The sequence below is a fragment of the Cryptotermes secundus genome, unplaced genomic scaffold (assembly GCF_002891405.2).
Source record: "Cryptotermes secundus unplaced genomic scaffold, Csec_1.0 scaffold364, whole genome shotgun sequence".
NCBI lineage: Eukaryota > Metazoa > Arthropoda > Insecta > Blattodea > Kalotermitidae > Cryptotermes > Cryptotermes secundus.
The window spans coordinates 1,241,672-1,266,285 of NW_019733841.1; the positions used below are offsets into that span (position 1 = coordinate 1,241,672).

The 24,614-nt window shown below is 39.4% G+C and overlaps 2 protein-coding genes across 4 annotated transcripts; both read left to right on the forward strand.

The window, feature by feature from the left end:
• The first annotated feature begins 1 nt into the window (after position 1).
• Positions 2 to 12,245, forward strand: LOC111868242 (GA-binding protein subunit beta-1). 2 transcript variants are annotated; one of them, XM_023858714.2, is made up of 9 exons: positions 2 to 106; positions 547 to 642; positions 2,851 to 3,039; positions 4,365 to 4,562; positions 7,983 to 8,322; positions 9,108 to 9,194; positions 9,607 to 9,747; positions 10,728 to 11,014; positions 11,448 to 12,245. In XM_023858714.2, the coding sequence occupies exons 2-9, from the start codon at positions 583 to 585 to the stop codon at positions 11,616 to 11,618; spliced, it is 1,473 nt and encodes a 490-aa protein (XP_023714482.1). In that variant the 5' UTR covers positions 2 to 106; positions 547 to 582; the 3' UTR covers positions 11,619 to 12,245. The 2 variants fall into 2 exon arrangements, with proteins under 2 accessions (XP_023714482.1, XP_023714484.1); XM_023858716.2 differs by having other exon boundaries at positions 9,610 to 9,747.
• Positions 12,246 to 14,532: 2,287 nt separating this feature from the next.
• Positions 14,533 to 24,148, forward strand: LOC111868243 (serine/threonine-protein kinase RIO1; the record flags this gene model as incomplete). Of its 2 annotated transcripts, none has more annotated exon segments than XM_023858717.2 (4): positions 14,533 to 14,797; positions 17,495 to 17,640; positions 22,294 to 22,462; positions 23,900 to 24,148. In XM_023858717.2, coding segments are annotated over 4 exon segments (611 nt in total), but the record flags the coding sequence as incomplete, so codon positions are not given.
• Positions 24,149 to 24,614: the final 466 nt, after the last annotated feature.

Sequence of the window (24,614 nt, forward strand, 5' to 3'; positions counted from 1 at the left end):
CCATTTTGAAGGCTGTGACATGGTGAAAGGATTGTTTTGATGTGTTGGCAGGTTGCATCGACTGCGAATACAGGTGAAAAATGATTTAAAGAAATCTAGGACTCTGGTGAGTATGGGTATACGTTTCGTTATTATGCCAGCTACTTTCATATTTGAGAAATTATCGGACCCTATAGCAAATCACTTCCGTTTTGGAACAGGAACAGGAAGTTTGGCTTCAAAATGGCGAAAACGAAAACATCCTGTTACTCAGAAGGGATGGTTAATGAGTTCATATTTCCGAACACGATTTAATGCAATAACATGTCCTTTGATGTAATTTAAAGTTCCTTGTTACAGATTTCAAAACGTAATGCAGTACTTCCTATTTATATGAAATAATTCCAATCCGAATCAAATAAATGTTATTTTTTTCATTTTTATAGGTATTTAACATATATAACCTGAAAATCGTAGGTTATGTAACGTAACATAACCAACATATTTATGTATTAAGAAAAGTAGTATTACATAATGTTGTTAAATATATTAATGTTTTGACTTCAGGTACTTACCTCTTTCGACTATAGTTCAGGCTACAACATGCAAGCAATAATGGCTACTGAAGAAGTTGAATCCTTAGACCCAACCATGCTCATCCCAGTAAGTATTTAGCAGAGGTAAATCACACTACCGTACACTGCTATGCCCATGCCTCAGAACGTCTGTGCCCCTCAAACTGCACATATTCACAGTGGTGGCCATCCCATTCTTTTAAACTTTTTATAAAAATGTCTGTAGAGTAGTACTAAGGGCGTTCCGTATATAATGCCTCCTATTTTTTTTTAAAGAAAACTACAACAGATACAGAAATCATAATAACGCAGTTAAATAGAGCAAGATTTCAGCTACTTACAGCTATTTTTCCACATAATCACCACCATTCGTTATGCACTTTTGCCATCAATGTACAAGAGCCTGTATGCCGTGCCCGTAAAAGTCTGCGCCAACATAGGCTATCCACTTTCTTACAGCTGCAATGACAGCATCGTTGTCTGGAAAATGTTGCCCACGTAGTCCGTCTTTCATAGGCCCAAAGAGATGGAAGTCTGAAGGTGCTAAATCGGGGCTATAAGGTGGATGTGGTAGGAGAGTCCAGCCCAACTTTGCAATGTGCCCGGTGATCGCCAAACTGGTATGGGGTCTAGCTTTATCGTGTTGCAAGCGAAAGGTTATCTGCTTCTCTGGCCTCACTTGGGAAATACGGGCTTTCAGCTTAGTCAGCGTCGTCTTGTAGCGTTCAGAATTGACAGTCCCTGGTTGTTATCTGCTGATCTGTTTGGATGAGGCGCTGTTCATTGTGAGGAGTGGCAGCTGAGCAGGGACGCCCATGGCGTGGCTTGTCGTGCACTTCACTTTCGCCACTGTTGAAACGCACTATCCATCGAATCACTGTGCTGACATCCACTGTATTGTCTCCGTACACCTTTAGCAAGTGCCGATGGATGTCAATGAGTACAATTTGTTTGGCAGTGAGAAATTCAATAACACATTTCTCTTTAATACGCACTTCTATGTCAGGCGCCATTTTGGTAGACTGGTCTGCTGTCGCTATCTGTCGCACGACAACCAAATTAACAGTACATTGGTGGGAAGGTTCAACCTTTACTACAACACCACCAATATCCAGCTCAGACGTTACATATTAACACAAAAAAATAGGAGGCATTATATATGGAACGCACCACGTATAATAAAGCACTTGTCCATGACATATACCATGGATGTGTTCTGATTTATGCTGGAGGTAAGGGGACATTTACAGTTTCATACATGAACTGGGCACACAGTGGAAAATTAATCATGATTTTGAATGGAGGTAAAATGTTTATTACAGTTTAAAGCAAAACATACTGTTTAAAAGAACAGGATACAGAGCCATAAATTCACAGAATGCCATACAAATAATGTCTTACATTTCTTCCATATGAATAAGAGTATTACAGTGGCAGTTATTAAAGGAACATTTCACATAACTGATCTTTGGGTAGTCCCATTTCTTTTCGTGTGATTGCTATACTAGTGTTATGTAGCGCATAGATGTAGAATTCAGTGATAACCCATTTAAGGTGGGAACATGTGCTAACCAAATCATTAATATTTAGGGTCATTTCATTACAGTGTGTATGGAGACATGTTCCAAAATCTGATTTTCAAAATGTTAAGTATTCTTAGGTTACTGGAACAATTTGAAAGTTTCCAGATTTTTGTACTGTTGAAAATGTCCTTATTTCACAAATTTGGAAAATCTGCAATATTCTAAATTTTAAAAATATTTTGTAATGTGAATTATATTAAAATTTTGATGGTCGAATAATATGCACATTTGAGAAATTTCAGTTCTTTTATATCTTCAAAAATTTTAATTTTTAATATTTCTATGTTTTTTATTTTATAATTTTCAAATCTTTTTTCTTGTCTGAAGGGTACATAATCATGACATTTTAAAAGATTTTTGAATTTCTGAAACTAGATAGTTTTTTAATTTTTTAAAGTTTATGAAATTTTTATGTTTTCAAATTTTAGAAAATTTAGGAAGTAAAAGGAGTTTAAATTAACTGCCCTGTAAGATTAGCTTACACTGAATTTAAATGGTTTAGCAAATTATCATAATTAACCTTTGATCTCTTGTGACATCATATATTAAGAAGCTCAGAGTTAGAAGCGTATTGTTATTCTGTATCCAGTTTTATGTTCAGATTTTCCTTCGTTACGTGTACCTACAATTACAGACAGTTGTGGTTATCAAGTTTGCTTATACAAAATTCCTTATATTAAGTGTTGTTATGGCCACTTTTATTACTTACACAGACTTATAACAGCAAATGTGTGGCAATTCGGAACTTGGATGTTTCTGGCAATGTCACAACGGTGCGTCCATGTGCTCCTGCACTCTCATTGGTTGAACTGGGGAAGAAACTGCTACTGAGTGCCAAGGAAGGTGACACAGATCAAGTGCGACTTCTCATGAGCAAAGGTGCACCTTTCACTACTGACTGGGTAAGTTCACAGGTTGTTGCATAATATAGAAGTAATTCAGCAAGAAAAAAGAATGTTGTTCAGCATTCTCCTGATGCATGACATTTGTATTACAGCCTCCTGGTACTTTGTATTTTCTCTCATATCGCCTATGTAATTGCAACATAACACACAATTGTCTTCTATTTTAGCCTAGCACAAAAGAAAGTTTTTCATTCATGCTAAAAACTTGAGAATCATACATTAGATAGTTTTAGGTTAAATCTTAGGCATGTAATATAGTGGAATTCCAATTTAATGTTATATTGTGTAACTCATTTAGAACCAGTCATACATTATTTCATGTGTGCATTTTGATTGGCTGGCACTTGCAAAGACAGTACTGAACATGGCAGTTCCGTAACAGGCACAGAATTTTTTGGCCTATGGAATGCTTATCGTCTTCATAAGAATGTCTCTGATCTGTGGATTTAGTTTGAATTAGATATGAATAATAAAGAGTTTTCATGTAATTTATGTTCAGAATTTACTCCAACTGTTTGGAATTTCTGTCTTGATATCCATTTGGTATTGATCATTTTTTAGCTTTTTGGTTGTATGTATTTTTTAAAAATGACAGTTTTTCTGTTGAAAGTACTTAAATTTCAGTATGTCAAGTCTTTTCTCACACTGAGTATTCAGTTTCCATGACTGTCCACTGAGTATATAAATTTTAAATTTCTTTTATTTGGGGTTTTCTCACGTTTGAACTTCAGATATGTAAAGACAGTAAGAAATATAAGTAAAGATTTGTGTTGATTGCAGAATAAGTTCAGGAATACATGATGCTAAAACACACGAAATTCTTGTCTGACCTTCTGGGGTATTATTATTATTATTATTATTGGAGGGGGTGGGTTTCCCCATGCACCGCGACCAGTGGTCTATTGTACGTCCCTTGTGATATTCTACCAGTCTCTATACCCTACCGGTACTGGTGCGTGCCATCAGTCCCGACTCAGCCAGTGAGTTCAGCCTCTACTGGCTCAGTGGTATCTAGATGCTTCCCCCCTCTACTAGAGGCGTTAGAGACTATTGTTGGGCGGGAAATGTCCTTACAAATTTGGCTCAGTGGTCTCCTTGAGACATGAGGTTCTTTTACATGCTGTAAAGCTACGACACGGGACCCATGGCTTAAAGTCCCTCCCGGAGGACTTGTTCCCTGAATTTTTCTGCCCTTAAAAATTCCTCGACCTCTGCCGGGTTTGAACCCGCGTACCTTGAGTCATGAGGTGGGAATGTTACCCCTAGACTACAGAGGCCGCTTTCTGGGGTAGTAAGTATCCATATACTGGATCTGTTGACAGCTGGGAACCAGCCCACTCCATCTTGCAGCTCAGTATGGTCACGTCAGTACTGCTGAAGTACTCCTGCGGGCTGGGATATCACGTGATGCTAGAACAAAAGTTGAACGAACACCACTCCACATTGCAGCTCAGGAAGGAAACACCGCCATTGTACGTTTGTTGCTATCCCATGGAGCAGAAGTGGACTCAAAAGACATGGTGAGGCATTGCGAGTCCTTGATTTTCACTCACAAATAAAATATATAGTGGCATTTATTTTTTGAACCATTTCAGTTTTACCTAAAATAAAAATAATGAATTCAGATTTTATGAGTCAGATTTTGAAAGACCAAGTCAACATGAAAAATTCATTTCTCATTCAACTTGTCTAATATGTCCTTTTCATTTCTTTCTTTCTTTCTTTCTTTTTTTTTTTTTCCTTTTGTTAAATAATGTGTGAAATCCAAACTCCAAAATTTTGAGATTGGTCATCTTTGTCATCTGAGTTAAACACATATAACTACTTTCTATGGAAAGCCCTAAACACAGTGCTACAAGCTGGAAGGTTGCAGGATCAAATCTCAATGAGGTGGATTTTTTTCAATTTACCTAATTCTTCCACCCTTATTATGACCCTGGAGTCGTCTCAACCTCTAACAGAAATGAGTACCAGGAATATTCTTGGGGCCAAAGGCTGGCCGGCATGCAAGGCTAACAACCTTACCGCCATCTATGAGCCAATTGTCTAGAAAGTGTGTGAACCTCAACATCTCACAACCCTATGGGCCTCCATGGTCTGTTACAGGGATACCTTTACTTTTTTACTTACTTAGCCCTAAACAAATGCCTCTAAACCTATAACTATGAAGGGTTCACTACTAATTCTCACACAATTGGTGACCAGAAAGAAATAATATTGTGACGTGGATGGCATAGCGGGAGGTGGGGGTCGCATGAACTCTGTGATCTTGTGAGTGATGTCACATACCCCCACTCCATCATTCAGTGTACAACGCTCGGTAGACACCCCTTTCCCCACGGTAACATAACACAGGACGCTGCAGTTGCTACATAGCTGTAAACAACTCCCGGCAGTGCTGCCCAGCAACGCCTTCGTAAACACGGCGGGGAGTCCGTGCAATGACTGTTCCTAAGCAGTCGGTAAACACGACATTACGCAACAGTGGTACCTATTACATAACTGTTTTCTGTGTTGTCCGTAACGGGGCTAAATAAGAAGCAGTGAACACTATTCAACAGTTAGTTACGAGTTAGCCAGGGAGTCAGTCAGTGTGTGAGCAGGAGTGACACAGTGCGGATGGAACAGTAGCTGACCGGAAAGAAGAATACCTGAACATGTGATTAGCAGTGATAGTGTGAGAAGCAGATGCTTGGCTCACAAGAGAAGTAATTGGGAGTGTGTGATACAGTGACACTGGAATAGCTCCCGAATCGTACTGTAAATACGTGTAGACTACTGAGGACAGAGTGGACAGATTATTGTGTAGGGTTGTAAATTGTGGAAACCCGTAACAGTGTCATAAGTAATTGTAGCCAAGACTTGTAGGTTGTTAAATAAACCAATTAACAATCTGAACGGCGTCTTCAATGGCAAAACACGTTACAATATGTTAGATTGGTCTTGTCACCATGTCTTGGCACATCATGAAGTTGTGGATGGAGGGGATGGTCTCCACACAAGGAAGGTAGCTGTGACCATATTGATTAAGCAACTCTGGACAGCTCATAAATATCTGTCCTTTGGTATGAGGGCTTGAACATGAGGCTAATTCCATGTGAATAACTTGCACATTACAAAACACTACACATGACCTCAGATTTAGACATATGATTTGTAATGACCTAAGGAACATAAAATGGCAATGAGAATTGTAACTTAGAATGTGAGGATTCTCTACAGGTCAGACTCTTTGAAAACAGGTACAGGATGTTAGATAATTTCACTCAGTGATGGTCTTTTTTGTACATAAGGGACTCAGATAAGAAATTCAGAGGATGGAGTTTATTGGTGATAGGATTTTGTTTATAATACTGTAACGTGAATGGCCAGAGCGTTACTAGGTAAGGGACTGGTAAACATACCATGACCGAATACACACAAGGCAACAATGGAAGATGTATCTCAGTGGAGGAATGTTATTGCATGTTGCTAGGCAACAGTGCACCAATGAAGATGCTCACGAGGAATTACGTGACTTGTTCTCTGTGTGGTCTTCCTTATGCAAAAACAGAACTGGGTTTTCTGTGGTGGTCTTTGTGGAAGCTATATAATGACAGTTACAGGCAGAACAGATTACAATTTTTAAGTGACAGTGACAGAGTTCAGTTGAGTTCCTGAGTGATTGAACAAGAAATGGCAAGAGGACCTCATAGTGATTTGAAGTGCTAATTTCTGTGTTGAGACCCATTGCCAGGAGACGACTAATGAAGACGGAGAATCCTAATGTGTTTGCAACGGTGAAATGGAAAGCATGTAAATCAGCGATAGCACTGTTTTTCCTGTACTTCAGTGTGATTAAGAGAAGAGAGGTTGTAACCAAAGTGCCAATAAATCCAATCATCCAAACTAGAACCCATCATTTTGCCAAGTGTACTATCCTACATGTGAGAATACAAAAAGAATATTGGTGTAATAATATTATTCTGAATATGTATGTCCAAACCCAGGATAAATGTAATTATCCAAATGATTTTAACATGAGATGTCTTTGCTGTAACACTTGTTTTAATTATGGAATGACAAGCCACCCAGTGTAAATAAGTTTAATGTAAGCAAAAATAAATAAATAATTTATTTGCATTACATTTGTTCACACTGAATGACTTTTCATTAAAAAATTAATACAAATATAATGGTGAAATATCCCATGTTAAAATAATTAATGTTTATCAAAGGCCATATAAATATATAAATAACTGGATTATTTACATTAAACTTGTTTACACTGGATGGCTTATAATTCCAAAATTGATTCAAAGGATAGTTGTTTTAAGGAACTAAAACATGTTTGTGATCAATACCCTAGGCAACAGGCAAAGTAGATTTAAGTATCTTATATGGTAAGTGGAACTTGTACACTTCTCCAAGTATAATTAGAATGATCAAGTCATGGAGGATGAGATGGGCAGGGCATGTAGCATGAATGGGGGAGAGGAGAAATGCATATAAGATATTGGTGGGAAAGCTGGAAGGAAGGAGACCACTGGGAAGATCAAGGTGTAGATGGGTGGACAATATTAAAATGGATCTCAGAGAGGTAGGATGGGATGATATGGATTGAATTGATCTGGCTCAGGATAGGGACCAGTGGAGGGCTCTTGTGAACATGGTAATGAACCTTCAGGTTCTTTAAAATGCTGGGAAGTTCTTGAGTAGCTGCATAATTGGAAACTTCTCAAGAAGGGCTCAGCTCATGATTGAGTGATAAGGTGAGTGGTATAGTGGATTGATATTGAGAAAAAAATGGAATTTCTATGATAGATCAAGTGTATTTATCCCATACAAAATTTCATTCAAATATACCAGATAAAATGTTTTGATGGACAGACAACCAGCACTGTCTGCAAGGAACACTGATGATTTGTTAATTTTATAGTGTTGTAAATGCCCTGTTGCAGCTGCGTATGACTCCACTACACTGGGCGGTGGAGCGTGAGCATGTGGACACAGTGGAGGTGCTTTTACAGAATTATGCTAACCCCCATGATGTTAACAAGTTTGACAAAACTGCATTCCACATTGCACTTGACAACAATCGTCACGACATTGTGCAACTGCTTCAGTCTGCTGCAGAACGATTGAAACCTTTACAATCACTCTCAGCTTCAGCTAGCCAGCAGGCTATGGAGGACGCGACGCTAGCTGCCACTCAGAGTCTCGCAATTGAATTAGCACAGGTGCCCACCCCTGCCCATCAGGAAGAGGTCCAAACTTCTACCACAACCTCTTCCACTGCAGGTCTGCAATTATATTATAGAACATTCAGGCTGCTTCATTGCAATTTGATGAACTTTGAGTAATTATACACTTACATTAAAAAAATCTGTTTAATGAGTGTGAAGGTGGGGGGTGCATTTTCTTACAGTAAATTGAGGTTTTCACTAAACAGAAATAATACAAAATTACATTAGGGAACCATTCATTTTCTAATAAAACTTACACTTTGCAAGCATAGTACATTTCTTTATATGAATAGGTAGAGTAGCTATTTATACACAAGTGAATACAATTATTTGATCTGTAATATAGCACTGATTTCCAAAATAGTTAAACAGTTCCCAGATGTAGGTCAATAATGCATTCTGTGATTATGGTTGTGCTATGCAGAATTTAATGACAACTTAAATTTGTTCATTTGAACAAAATATTGGTTTTAATATTAATATTAATGTATGACTCTGATTTTTATGTATACGAAATGTAAAGTTTCCTCTTAATATGTACACTTCCTCAGAACGGTCTTGTGAGACTGAAACATGTTGTGATATTAATAACATGAGACATGAACCAGATGTACTTAGATGGAGCTTTACATCTGACTGTAATATAGATAGCATATTGCAAAAATGAACCCCATCAAAAGAGGAAATTTCTGCTCAACAAGAAGCTACAGGAAGTATGTAAGAACACAGTTAACCCAAACACTAAATTAGGATGGAATGACAAAATGGTGACAGTACAGAGACCTGTATTTTCTGGCTTACCAGGGACTAACAACACTGATACACACAATTCTATTACAGAAATAGTATCATCACGGTCAAGCCCGGTGGAGAGGCGAGAGGTACTGGCACAGTTCCCGAAGAAGGCTAGGACATCAGTTAATACAGGTATATTTTTTGCTGTTTTTCTGTAGCTGTCAGTTAAACGCTTGGTCTCAGAAAGAGGAAAGAGGATGGGGAATCACTTGTCTTTGTGTTTCCTGATACTGTATTTTCTTTTCTATATTTAACTTTTATTTTTGTTGAGAAGCTTTGGGTCATGTACCATAATACGAGTTATTACATGTTTTGTAAGATTTGAGGCTTTTTACCGGTTCTCACGGTCTCTTCGCTTGCAGATTTCTTATATTTTTTCTTCTACCCTGAAGATGGAGGCGATACGTTCCTCCAAAACGTCGGTTAACACCACATATACACGGTGCCAAATCCCAGAAAACTGCTTTCTTTATTACATGTTTTATTCCACCATTATTGTGGGAAGTGTTTCTTGTAGGGCTTACTTATGCAGTATTTGTTCCAGAAGGCTCTTCACACCAAAAGAGACATCAAGGTAGTGCTACACTGAAACTTCTACAAGCGCATGGTATTACGATGTTACCTGCAGACGAGACCACACTTGTAGCCTCAGCTGTGGAGAGTGGTCAGACTGTGGTGCTGACAGGTAAATTCTGTGATGTTTACATGACAAACTGTTATCAGGGTAGCCCCAAACTTATTAATGTCATGCTGGGGTTCCCCCACGTGGATTTCTCTGTTTAATTCTATTAGGCCACAAGACAATGTTATCACTAAATATATACTGAATTACAGTATGTGTCTTTACTTGTTTGTGATCTATGTGGCTATTGTCTACAAGAGTATTTCATCACACTTTTGTAAAAGCAAAAAAATCAGAGCTGTGCATGAAGAGAAGTATAAATTTGTTTGGAGGGATAAGAGTTAATGCAACAGACTTGACAGGTGACACATCTGAAGGATTGAGAGAATTTACTCCTGGTCACAGAATAGATTTTTAAGTAGAATAAATTCAAATACTGGGATACACATAGCTTCAATTTTTTTTTTAATCCAGTGGATATTAAATGAGATATTCTTGAGCATAAATTTTGCCTCTCGGTTAATGGGGCCAGGGTATACGTGGCTGATATGACTTCTCAGTTGAAAATTACAACTTTTAAGTTTAGATTTTACTATGAAGCCCTGATAAGCACAATAGACCACTGTAGGTCGCGGTGCAAGGGCTGAGAAGGCGTACCCCTCATACATACATTCATTCATGAAGCCCTGGTAAAAATTCAATAAAAATCTCTAAATATAACAGGTTAATGTTGTTTTTTTTTAATATATATTTCATCATTTTCCTTTCCACTCCTTTTCTTTTCTTCACAGTTCACAGTGTCATATAAATTATTTGTTCAGTTTGTCCAATATAGACCAGAATTTACTTAATAAAGTTTAGGTATGGCCTCCCATGTTAATTTCACAAAAATTTGTGTGGAGTTAAATTTTATCATTCTGCTGTCTTGCAAACAAAACCAGTATACATAAACATTTAAAAATCTGTATGTTTTACATTTTTGTAGACTATAACATATATCATTCCTGTTCTTGTTTCATGCATTGCCTTATTCTGTTCCACAGAAGCAGGAAAGTTGGCCTTAAATCTCACACAAGAGAACACAAGCAACACAGGTTATTCTAAGACCACAACTGGTAACACAGCAGCTATTGTATCCCGCAAAGCCACGCCCATAACACTCCCAGCTACAGCAAAGAAGAAAGTTATTACTATACGTGCAGGACAGATCATTGGCAAGAGTGGACCCAACATTCTGAAACGGGTTGATCCTGATAGTCTCAGTGGTCCTCCTGCTAAATTACTGGTGACTAGAGCAGGCGTACCCGTCTCCACTGCTTCAAAAAATACAGTATGTATTGGAGCTGGGTCAGCTTCATTGCATAGTTTCATAGCTCATGCATACAGAATTCTTGTTCAAAATCTCAGGGAAGGAGACCACAGGTCAGTGAATGGCCTGGCTCCCTGACTACTTGATAATGATGCGTTTCAGATCCTTCTTAAGTATATCTGGTTATGTTGGAGGTTTAGCTAAATTGAGGAATAGGCCTATGACATGGGAAGCAACTGTGTATAACATTTGTTAACAAGTTAGGGTTAGATTAGTGAAGTGATTGGTGGTAGAATGGGGAGTTCTGTGCAGTTAGATCAGATCTGAGTTCACTAAACATCTTATTACAATGTGACACTCAGTGGGCTAGTTTAGTTGGATTTGTGGGAGGTATCACGAATTGGAATGGTAACAGTAAGCAAAAAGAAATAAATTATTTACTTTATGTTCACAGATGAATGCTATGACATTGTCAGTATCTAATGTAAACGAGTTGGCAACCATCACACGGCAACTGCAGGAAGCACGGAGAGAGGCAGAAGAATACAAAAAGCTGTATAGTCGTAAGGAACGTGAAGCCGAGGAGTACAAACAGCAGTTGCAGAACATGACACAAGCAAAATAGCGGCAGGCGTAGAACTAGAGGAGAACTGTGCACGTGTATGGACCACTTCAAGTTGGTGTGCTGTTTACATCAAGTACCGACATCACTACAGAATGCATTCACCACATACTTCCTCTAGTTCTACCAATATGTTACACATGGTGTAGTTTTACAAATAAAGTTATGATTGCCGTGTGGCTGGCAGAAATTGAACGATCCTTCAGTTTCAGTGATATGAATTGTGGACTTATCATTCCATAACATGTGAAAGACATTTTGTTGAAATATCGTGTTTCTTGTTATAAGTTGTACAGCGTTCCCAGTCATAACAATTCAGAAGACAACCCTCACACCTCTTCACTTTTTAAATGCTGTGAATCGATTTAAGTGAACCTCACCATTTGGTGAGTTTGATTATACACTTCAGTAAAGAGAAGTAAACTGATGAAGTTTAAATATATTTTTGTCTTTTTTGGAATATTTGACACACAAATGTTTTCTCTACACATCATTTTCAAAATCATGTGCATTGCATCAAGTATCTAAGTTACATTTATTTTAGAAATTATTCTTGGATGTAGAATGATTTATTGGTTTTGGAAAGTAACAGAGCAATATATACCAAAGTGATGCCATAATATCTGATGACAGAGAATTTTTTTTTAATATTTTAAACTTGCATTCAAAGCCGTGGTCAGAAATTTCTTGCATAACATCCCTGTTATATTCTCACGGTCATAAATTTAGAGTGTGTATGTTATAGTTCCTAGGTGGCTCTTGAAATACTGCATAAACATCAACAGATAACAGTTTAGTAAGTAAAGCTATCCCTGTAACAGGCCGTGAAGGCCCATAGGGTTGTGAGATGTTGAGGGTCCCACATTTTCTAGACAATTGGCTCACAGATGGCAGTAAGGTTGTCAGCCTTACGCACTGGCCGCACTTTACCCCTTAGGAATATTCCTGGTACTCATTTCTGTTAGAGGCTGAGTCGACCCCAGGGCCATAGTGTGGCCGGAAGGATTAGGTAAATTGAAAAAAATCCAATGACCTCATCAGGACTTGAACCCGTGACCTTCCGGCTTGTAGCATAGTGCTTCAACCATGCTACCATGTGCCCCCGATAACAGTTTAGGCATGACTGAAAAACATAATGAAATACTGATATTTCTGTGTTCAAAATATGAGTATGCACATAAAGGCAAAGTTATTCCTAGGCTTAATAAGCATCATGCCATGAAGACATATAGGGGAGTGGAGGTGTAGCTTCACCATTCTTGACCTCAGCACTAGATGTAGATGAGTGGTCATCTTCACACCCCTGCCACTTTACTCCTGCAGAAACAGGCCCCAGAGCCAGTCAGGACATTATGATGAAGGGAAAGATCTCTTGCCTCTGCCAGGATTTAGAGCCTTATTTGTTGGTCATCAAGCCTGTAGCCTAGTCATTATGCTGACTGAGCTATCCCTATGCTGAGAGCTGGAAAATGGAACAAATCTGTGATTACTTTCCCATCAGGTCAAAATGTGCTGATTGGACAGAACTCTTTTGAGTTTTGGAGAGCAGACATAAGGAAGTTTAGTCAAATTATATTAACTAACTCCATGGAGCCAAGTCTTTCTTGAGAAACCACCAGTTGCTTAGCTACTCAAGAATTTACCGACATTTTGTTGAACCCGGAGGTTCATTACAATGTTCACAAAAGCCCACCATGTCACTATCCTGATTCAGATGAATTAAGTCCATAACACCCATCATATCTCTCTAAGATTCATTTTAATATTGTCTTCCTGCCTATGTCTAGGTCTCTCTAGTGGTCTCCTTCCTTATGACTTTCCCACCAAAACATTGTACACATTCCTCTTCTACCCCATCCAGGCTACATGCCATGTCCATTTCATCCTCCTTGATTTGATCATTCTGTTTGACGAAGCATATATGTTATGAAGCTCCTCAAATCTTTTACATCTTATACATTTAAAGAACATTCTAATCTCCCAACCAAACTGAAAGCCTTTTTGTGTTGCATATCTGCATATGCAAAACCATCTGACATTCTGGCTTGAAATTCATCTTTGTGAACAGTTTTAGCATTTTTTTTTTTCAATATCAGTGCTTACAAATAGGGAGTATATAAATCAGAAAGACAGAACTCAAAATGGTATAAGGTCTCTGTAGTCAGAGACTCCATTATGACATGATGTAACATGTTATCACTACGTATAGTGATAATTTTCCTTAGGTCTCCATGGCTGGAGCTTAATGCATAATGTAGGATTTCAGAAAATATCCATGTCCAATATGGGAGTAGATTCTAAAGGGTTCTAACGATGGAGGATGACACACAGAATTAGTAGGTTTTTGGACTTTTTCCATTGTCCGGAATTCTAGGCAATGGAGGACGACGTTTCGAAAACTGGATCTGTTACTGTCTTCAGGTGAGAAAGGAAGACATGTACTCAGATGCGCCCCTTGGAAAGTGCTAATCTCAATCACTGGACGATTTAGATTAGCTTTCTCACCTGAACACAGTAACAGATCCAGTTTCCGAAACGTGTCCTCTATTACCTAGAATAATTCTGATGCAAGTTCCTTTAATATGTACTTCCCAGCTGAGGTTACTATCTATTTTAACCCCCACGAAATTAGTAATTTTTAAACTCATTTACTTCCCGTTTCTTTACCGGAATTATTTAGTTACCAACCTGCCTTACAACGCCCTTTTCTGACTAGTTACTTCAGCGTACGCTCCATTTAAAGAGGTATATTTGGTTGATTGGTAATGGACGATATGTATTAATAAATTTGGGATACGCTCGCTGCAATGCTATTCTGATATTCATATGTAATTGCCTCAGGCTATTGTAGGTTATGTGGGTTAAAATCTCTTCCCTAAGCACGTATTTGTCTTACGGCTTTGTTGGTTTACCTTAGGTTGGTTCGATTGTGTGGCTGTCCATGTTTCTGTTGGGGCATCAGGTTAGGGAAATTATACCAATTTGAGGGAAATTCTCTGAAAAGAATAAACAAATTCGATATTTCTGAAAGTCGTGTGAGCTATTAATCGATGGTTGTGCAACTGAAGGAATCTATAGTTGCAATGTGTTGCAATATAATTGTTCCATAACATGTTTTCGTGATTGCATTTCACTATGGCGGACGTAGAAGACGGCCAGTTTGACGAAGCAGAAAATGAGACGTATGTAGTTGTAGTAACATATAATGAAATTAAGCTTATATAAAACCAGACTCGAGACGAATTTGTTGCGTTATGTTCTCGCGCTTTCTGTTGTCACATCCATGTCTATATTCCGAAATGTTCAAGTCTGGAAGGGGTGTCAGGCATGTAAAATAAAAAAAAAAAAAAAGACTCCGAACACTGCGCTAAATCAGTGTTCCCTGAAGTGAGGTGCTTCTTTTTTTAAGTTTCAAGCTACACAAATTTATTCATTCAATGTGGAGTGAGGAAGAATTGCTACGGGAGTGGAAGAAATGTAATACCGTAAGAAAGGTGATATAGGATTATAAAGGGTGAATAGACTGTAGTAATTATCAGGAATATCACCATGATCACCTTCATACAGAATTCACGTTGTATGTTGGGTTATGGTACCATGTCATCAGGTAGATAGTAGCCAGTGTGCTGAAAGGAGGAACACGCTGCCTCATTATTAGTCATAGAAGCATTCTGAAGAGGGAGGTTATGTAGAAGAGGTGGGGAGGACCAGGTCATGGAGGACAGGAGAATTTCCTAATCAGAGCCAGGAATAGGGATGAGGATTGTTTTTAGAGGACCGATGGAAAGTGGATTCTGCAAAGGGGATTTACTCAATGACGTATACACAATTTTAAGCAACTTTCTTATACCTGAGTTTACTACATGCATGGACAAAACAATTGGGGCTCTTCAGCGTAGTTTTTGATGTAATGGATCAACTGCTTATAAACTATTCTACATGTATTATTTAGGTACTGGAGAAAAATGGAGTATCATTAGACATTACCTCAAGATACTTAGATGCTAAGAAAGCTTATGGCTTAGTCAGGAGAGAAGTACAACATTCTCATTGATTTTGCATGTTCAGAGTAGATTAATTAAATCATGTTAAGACAAAATTCATACTGTAAGGGAGTAAAATTTGTAGAATTCAGATATTTGTAGATGATGCTAACAAATCAGTATTGTGTTAAATGTGGGGAATGTTTGCTACCATTCAGTTCGGAATCTCATGTCCTGTCACTTCCTTTCGCACTTGTGTGTTGTTATCCCTGGGAAAATTTTAAACAGAAGGAGGCTTTACATATCAAAATGTAGAATGTAGAATTTACTCTAAAAATAATGGAAGGTGAATTTCGGCATTTGTGGAATGTATTGTGTCATTTGAAATGTGCTCATATCTTGGAGGCCATTGCTAATAGCAGCTGTTATCATCACCATCATCATCATCATCATCAGTAATCTGTCAAGACGACAGGTTCACAGTCTCTTCCAAAACAGTTCCTCCACCTAATGCGATCTAGAGCTTTCTCCTTCAAATGACAGCATCCTCTTCTCTCCCCAAGGTCATCCAGCATCTTCTTACGTCCACTTCCTCGTCGGCTTGTCACGTCCATCCGCCCCTCTATCTTTCCTTCGATAACTTCTTTTAGAAGGCNATCCTCGTCGTCTTGTCACTTCCATCCGCCCCTCTATCTTTCCTTTGATAACTTCTTTTAGAAGGTAGTTTCTGCGTAAAACATGACCAATCCAATTAGCCTTCCATTTTCTTATTTCATGTAGGATATTCCTCTGCTCACTGACTCTAATTAACACTTCTTCATTTCTCACATAATCGGTCCAACTGATCTTCTCCATCCTTCTCCAACACCACATTTTGAAACTTTCGAGATGTTTCTGATCTACTGCCCTAAGTGTCCATGTTTCAGCTCCATACAGAGCTATGCTCCAAATGTAGCTGTTATATCCAGGAAAAAAAGTTGCTTTACTGAAGACGTTTTTCTGTCATGGGCAGAACTTCCAAATAGATCAGGTGACAGCATGTGATTTTCTTATGCAAGGTAACCCGCCCATCAACCAGCAGCTTTCTGTCACATTATGTTACACTTAATGTAAGTGGTTATAACTTACCCAGTCTTCATAAAGTCTGTCTGAATGTGAGTTTTATTTAAGGCAGCCCAATCACAAACTGTTGTAACTTAACTAAGGCAACTTGTCACAAATTTGAAAAAGATATACCAAAATAAAAATGCATTGGTGTCACATTACTATCAATAAAATATCCATGCTGCATAAATTTGGTGAACTTTAGTAAAAGTAAAAGGTCGTCTAGTGGTCAGTGTGCCTGGCTACAGACCCAGAGGTCTGGGTTCGATTCCTGGCGCTACCAGATTTTTTTCTGAGAAATAGTGGGCCTGGAACGGGGTCCACTCAGCCTTGTGATGATAATTGAGGAGCTATTTCAAGGAAATAGTGGCTCTGGTCTAGAAAACCGAAATTAACGTCTGTGGGGATTCATTGCACTGACCATACGACACCCTCTATTCACAAAGGTTGGCACTAAATTTCGCCGACAGGTGGCGGTCGCTTGGTCGGTATAGTTCACTTGTGGACTAAAATCACGGAGTTTTTCTTTAGGTTTTCTTTAAAGGGGAGAAGTGAAGTTGTCCGTATGTTTCATTAAACACCACGCCTTGGGGACGTATGGGGGTTGGAGGTATAACTTCATTCTTGACCTTGGCACTAGATGGAGATGAGTGGTCAGCTTCATGCCAAGGCTGCTTTACTCCCAGGGAAGAAGCCCCCAGTACCCTTTGGATAGGAGGCTGGGTGGGCCACAGAGTTAGCCTGGATGCTGTGGTGATGAAATTTGTTACATTAAATCAGTTCTGTTATTAGTGTCACGCCTGCTGCTAGAGGAAAGCCTGTGCTGAGGGCCAACCTGCTAAGTGATATTGCAAACCTCTCCATAGAAGAAGATGATTTTTCGAGTGACTGTGAGAATGATTCTGATGATAACTTCTATGAATGGGGTATAAATTCAGGTTTGTATGTTTTACTAGTAATAAATATAGCACAGGTGACAAATATAGTCATACAGTTTCTTTATTAGTCTGTCACAACACAATCAAGGCTAAAATTAGCATGGTTACATGTTTCAGCTATTAAAGCCATCATCAGGCAAACACATGATTACCATATTCACGCACTACTGAACTGCAGTTGCGAAGGTAAAGCTGGATGCTTGATAGTACATTATGAAATACATGCTGTAAAAGTACAGTAAACTTATTGTCACATGTTGAGTATGGCATGCAACAAATAACTATGCGTGGGTCTCGGATTCAGCGAATATTTATTGGACGCTTCACTTATACACTTATGAGTACAATTATTATCCACTGCTTCACTGTTATAGTTACTTCTTGTACCACTGATCTCGGCTGCTACATTTCGAATGTCTTCTGTAGCGGCTATTCCAGGACTTACTTCTGTATCTTGGCATCTGCTCCGAGACTGTCTGGCGAATGCATTGAACCCCTTTTTATAACCTCGGCCGCTGCTATGCAAATGACCCTCTGTTGTCTGTTACCAGGGATATGCTTTGTTGATACTGCAATACCTACGCAACGGCCAACTGTTGGGGCTACAATACCGCTATTGTCGCTACCTATTCAATGGTCTGTTCTAGCATTACTATGGAAGTGTCTTCTGGATTCTGAACATGTGACATTGGTCCCTTCTAAAGGTTGTTTGTCCCTGAACAGCCTAAAGGTTCTCAATTGGTTTCGTTTCCTAAGGTGTTCTGCTGGCAACGTCTGCATTGGTCATCCAACTGCATCTGCCCCTCTCTTCAGTGATGCTCGCCCCGAGCACTGTCGTGGTCCAGAATTTCTTGGTCGCCTCGCCTCACATTCATACCTCGCTTTCATCCTTTCCTCAATCATTCTTGCTATGGAGGCCGGTGCTTCTACTACCGGTTCCTCCCATGCGGGCCGTTTTCTTTCTTCCGCTTTGGAGGGGGTCAACCCCTCCACAGTGTCCAACTTTTGATGCTTGTATTTGTTACCGTCTCACTCTCAATCTTGAGTTGTTCTATGCCCTTCCCTTTCATGACGGATTCTTCTGTCGTCCTCCCGCATTCAAGTTCCTCTCGTCTCCATTTTGACTCATCCTTATGTGGGCTTGAGCGTAACTCAAACTGACCTTCCTGAGATCTGGGTCTCTTGTGCTGTGCCACATTTGCGTGGTGGGTCATCTTCTTGTTGGCCATGGTCAGTCGTTTCCATGGGAATCCACCAGCTCCCCGAGTAAGATTCTTCTTCACGGTGTCTCTCTTGCGTCATGCCACTGTCGCGCGACGGGACATCCTCTTGTCTATTGGCGTTCTCCGTGCCGCTTTCTCTCGGTGTGTTGTCCCTCTGTGGGCGATGGCCAATTTCTTCTGGGGTTCACGATTTTCCCATGCAGAATCCTTCGCTTTCTGGTGGCGGCACTCCGCCGCCAGTTTTCGGTCCCTGCACCTTTTCTGCTTCGGTTCCCCAACCGGCGTTACTACAGCGTCTACTTATGGTGTAAAATAAGGTTAAAATCTCTTCATGTGATATTCTATATGAAGTCAGTTGTTGCAATTTTGTTATATTTCCGCGGACATAGTGGTACATTCTAGACGTTTATACATGTAATAAACTGCTTTGAGGGCCATGGTATAGATGTAGTATAGTTTTGACGTTAATTGTTTGGCCAGTGCCTCATCTTACAATGTATTTTGTGTGTTCTATGGGGAATATAGATATAGATTTATAATAAGTTTATAGTTCATTATACTTTTATACCATGTATTTTATAATGTATTATCATATATCCAGCTTTACCATCGCAATTGCAGTTCAGTATTGTGTGATAATGCATGCTTGGAATCTCTGTAGCATTGCTTGTAATGTAACTTATCATAGGCTTTTGAAGAGTTTTTTTCTAGAAATGGTGTTCCATTCCCCTGCCCCTCCTTATCTAACCATTCCTCTGCCATCCTAACCATCCAATTCTCAGCATCCTCACCCAACCCAAGCAGCAGCTCTCACAGCCATGTTTGAACATGTATAATCTAAAGATAACGCTATGGATATGATGAATGCGTTGCCAGGCAACAGCTCTTTAAACACAATCCAACACGCAACACTAGATCTGTAGATCTAACCATTGTGCCAGTAGACTGGCTGGATAGTGATCACTTGATCTGTGTTTACTGTTGGTCCATGTCCATTCCGCGGCTATGTAAGTAAGTGACTGAATTTGTTCGGGCAGTTGCAAGTTATGAGTTATGAGTAGCAGCAGCAGTAGTGGTAGTAGTGGTAGCAGCAGCACACAAACAAGCAAGCCAGTAGGAGGTAGCCCCAGGAAGTTCGTAGTTAAAGAGGAATTAGAAGTCCACCTGAGAAGACTTGACATATGACTTTATTTATGTGTAATATTTGGCGCATGTAATTCAGTGAGACTCTTACAGTTCCTGTATTATAAATCCATGAAGACTAGTCATCTTCAGAAGGATGTATCAGTACATCTTTTATACATGGGTTACTTCAAAAGTCATGGCAACTAATTTTTTGGGGGCAAACGCATTACAGTGAAGAAAGTTCAAAATATACTTATGAAAGGGCATGATATAGCCCTCCGATTGGCTTAGTCAGATCAGGTAGATGTGAAAGGGCATAGGTATAGTAGGCAAGAAAAATTGCACATTACAGAATGACTTTTTCTTTCATTCTTTATTCCTTGAAAAATTCAGTTGTGATTAAGATATAAAAAATTCAATGTGAGTTAAATCCAAATTCTTACATTACGACTAGCAACCTTCAAAGTAGTCGCCAAGTGTATCAAGTACTTGCTGCCAGCACGGCACGAGAAACATCGGTACGAACGGACATAAGGTGTCCACTACGTTGCAAGTCGGCACTTGCTTCTCTTCCACATTGGAATGCTTCTATCCGCCTTGCAACAGTTCTGTATGGTAGAGCACGATCACCCAGAGCTTCCACAAGCTCTGAGTGACATTCAGTCGCATTCCTGCCTCGAAGCACCGCAATTTTCTCGTAACAACGCTGTTCCAGCCGGCTAACGTTCATTCTCGACGAAGGTTATGATCACACTGACTTCGTGATGGACTCGCTTCGTGGTCCTTGGACTTCTCCATCATCTAGCAGCATCGTTAGAAATCAGACGTTGCTGTCGCTCAGCGGCAAATTTGGAAATTCCGGTTGGAGTTTTCGAAATTTCAGAAAAATTATGTTGCCATGGCTTTTGAAGTAACACACGTACATATCAGATATATCAGCATCGAATTTCTCTTCTGATCTTCCAGGGCTTTTAAGATGCTAAACAAAATACAAAAACCCGCTCACTTATCTGATATGTATGTAGAGTTGGATGTTCTGGTTACATAAATCTGCCAGTTGCATGAGAGGAACTCATACAGAAACAAGTACAGATGTCAGAACAACACATTTTTGCTATAACTTTTGCATGGCAGTCTTACTAGGAGACGTAACAGATTGATGGATAAACAGTTTTGCATATGCTGTAACGCAATCACAAATACAAGAGTTCTTTGCTGTAACAGCACCTGTGTGATGGAAGATATGGATAACATTGCTATTGGTGGCTGGGAGCACTACAGTGTTGTGGGTGAACATATTGTGACGAGCTATCTTACGTCCATCCCCGCGCAATGGCTACAATGGGAATTGTGGAGATCCCACAGCGACAAATTGCTGTTGCATAACAACGGATGAGACGAAACTTGTTACCAGCATATAGGGAGCGTTCTTGGGGCAACAGATTGCCGAACACGTGAGATCGAACCTTGGCGAGGGGTGTCCTCTACTGAGTCCGCAGAACACCTACAAAAGCCGAGAGCCACCGACAGCAAAAACAGTTGGAACCGAGTCGCCATACAGCACAATCAAAAGATAGCTGCTGCAGAATACAGTTGAGGTGATAACAATTGTAAGGTGTCTAAGGTTGAGTGTCCAGTAAAGATTTGCTGAACCCGAGACCCACGTGAATTTATTTGTTGCATGACTTACCCAGCATGTGACAATATATAATTGCAGAATTGTTTGTAAAGTGAATTTATATAAACAGTAAATTTTATTTGAAATTTTTGCTGGTTGCATGAGAATTTCAGATGGTTTGATACTGGATAACAGAGTGTCCAGTACCTGTCTCCTTGAAGTCAACTGAACAGTATAATAACTGGCTGCAGTAATTATAACAAAATACTGTGTAACTGAAGTGAGCTGGGGTAGTGCACTTGGTATAATTACTGTCTACAGGCTGGATGACCGAGCCCCAGTAGCATAAGAATTTTCTCTTTGCCATATCATCCAGACTGGCTCTGTGGCCTAACCAGCCTCCTGTCCAATGGGTACTGTGGGCTCTTTCTCCAGGGATGGGTGTGAACCTGACCACTCACCTCCAGCTAGTGCTGAGGTCAAGAAAATGTGTATCTATACATTGCTCCCCCAGATGCCTTCATGGTGTAGTGCTTAATTAGTTAAGCATGGGGACAACTTTACCTTTTTCTGTGTAACTGAAGCTCAGTTTTATATGTATATATGTTTCAGCATGAATTCCAACACTTGTGGTTACAGAATTGGGTTTGTACATTGGATGCTTGTATACTTTGGATCATTACATAGGTCCCACCAAGGAATATGGCGTTTCAGTGGACAACAGCTACCAGCCACAGGAGAAACAGTTGAAACGCTTCATGAACAAGATAAATGTAGAAAAATATGAGGGTCCAGTGTTGCCAAACTGTGCCACCAACTTGCTGATACAAAGTAATCGAAGGCTTGAGGCTGAAAGGTACATCGACATATGTCTGGTTACATTATGTGAAACAATTACAGTACTTTGTTAATATATGCTTATCTGTTAACTTTGATTTTGTTTACAGCTGCAAAAACAGCTTTGAAACTTGCTGTATCTTAATATTGCTTAATGTTGTACTTAGAATCCTATTGAACTAGTATTATTGCTTTTTGTACATATGTGTAATCATTGTAGACCACCTGCGTGGTCTAGAGGTCAGAGGTCATCTATCTCTATCTATTGGACCCAACTGAGTAGGTTTTACATGAGGACATGGACAGAATCCAGTCTTCAAAATGTTGTGTTTTTAAAAAAGAAACAGGGAAGTTTTTAGAACATAGACAAGACGGTGGATAATGTCCAAAAATATAGTAAAGTAAAAGAAAAGTAAAGCTATCCCTGTAACAGGCCGTGAAGACCCATAGGGTTGTGAGACGTTGAGGGTCCCAGATTTTCTAGACAATCGGCTCAAAGATGGCGTAAGATTGTCAGCCTTACGCGCCAGCCGTGCTTTACTCTCCAGGAAAATTATTTAATTAATTTCTGGTACTCATTTCTGTTAGAGGCTGAGTTGACTCCAGGGCCATGGTGTGGCTGGAAGGATTAGGCTAATTGAAAAAATCCAATGACCTCATAGGGACTTGAAACCGCGACCTTCCGGCTTGTAGCATAGCCCCTCATCCAGTTACGCTACCGCATGCCCCCCCAAAACATAATACTTGTAGTAAAATATTTTATCTTTATTAACTGAGTTGTGTATTTATTGTGGCACTAAAAATTGTTTATTTTATCCAAATTACTGTGGATGAACAAAGGAAAATCACTTATAGGCTGAACAGGTTAAATCAACTTCCTTGCCATGTCTCAGATTTAGGAGGTACATAGATCAAATTCAGGCCACTCATTGAGACTTCCTTGGTTTTTTGGATGGTTAATCCTGAGATTGTGGCTTATATTAGGCCACGGCCATTTCCTCCCACATATTTCCTTATTCATTTTCCTTATTCATCACATTTGATGCTGTGTAAATTCTGGAATTAATGCAGCTTTCATAGCATATTTATTTGTTATTTATTTAAAAATGCTGTCAGGAACTCAGGAAAAATAGTTTATAGTGGTCCAATTATTAGGAATGGATATGGAGGAAGCAGCTGTGGCATAATGTGAGGTACTGTCTTGGCATTTGCCTAGAGACACCAAGGGAAACCAGGAGAAACCTGAGGGTCATCACTGTATTGGCCAAGATTCAAATTGAGAGCCTTCTAAATACAAGTCAGGAACATTACTGCTTGAATCAGGCTGCTTGGTAACTTCATAAATTAATTGATTACTTCAACATCTGGGTGAGCTCGTTCTGGGTTCCTGTTTGTAAGCTTACGGTGGTCTTTCCAGTGAAAATTTTGATGGCAGTAAGGTTTTATCTGTTTCCAGAGCTCGAACCAAAGACAAACATGACCGAGCAACAGCGGAACAGGTAATGGACCCACGAACTCGCATGATTTTGTTTAAGCTGCTGAACCGAGGGACTATATCAGTCGTAAATGGATGCATCTCAACAGGCAAGGAGGCAAATGTTTACCATGCAACTGGCAAGGAAAATCAGGATGTGGCCATAAAGATTTACAAAACTTCCATCCTGGTGTTCAAAGACAGGGACAAATATGTGTCAGGGGAGTTCAGGTTGGTTATTGAGTCCAAAGGAAGCAGAAATTATTGGTACTGAATTATGGTAACAAAATTTATGTTTATTGTTTTAAATCAGTGTTTCTCAACCTTTATCAGATTGTGGCCAGGTAAATTCTTTTTTCTATAAGACGAGGTACCGGTATAATTGATGCCAGGGCCCGGTACTGGGCCGCAACCTGCTGGTTGAGAAACACTGGTTTAAATGATGTCAGTATACAGGGTGATTCACAAAGTTTTACCCTCACTTAGGGAGGGCATTCCTGAGGTAATTTGGAACAAAAAATGTTAATATACTAGTGGTATCCAACTCATAATTAAAGAGATACAGCAATTTGAAAACTGGCGAAAAATCTTTTTTTCTTCGAATTTCAGTCAAAACAAATTAGAAATACAATACAAACACTTTAAATCATTAATGTTTTAGGAAAGAAGCATTCTAAAACCGTTTTTTTTTTCAATT

Coding starts and splice junctions, on each gene's coding strand:
- LOC111868242 (XM_023858714.2), top strand. CDS start 583: ATGCAAGCAATAATGGCTACTGAAGAAGTTGAATCCTTAGACCCAACC. Junction 643..2,850: donor ACCCAACCATGCTCATCCCA/GTAAGTATTTAG, acceptor TTACTTACACAG/ACTTATAACAGCAAATGTGT. Junction 3,040..4,364: donor CACCTTTCACTACTGACTGG/GTAAGTTCACAG, acceptor ATCTGTTGACAG/CTGGGAACCAGCCCACTCCA.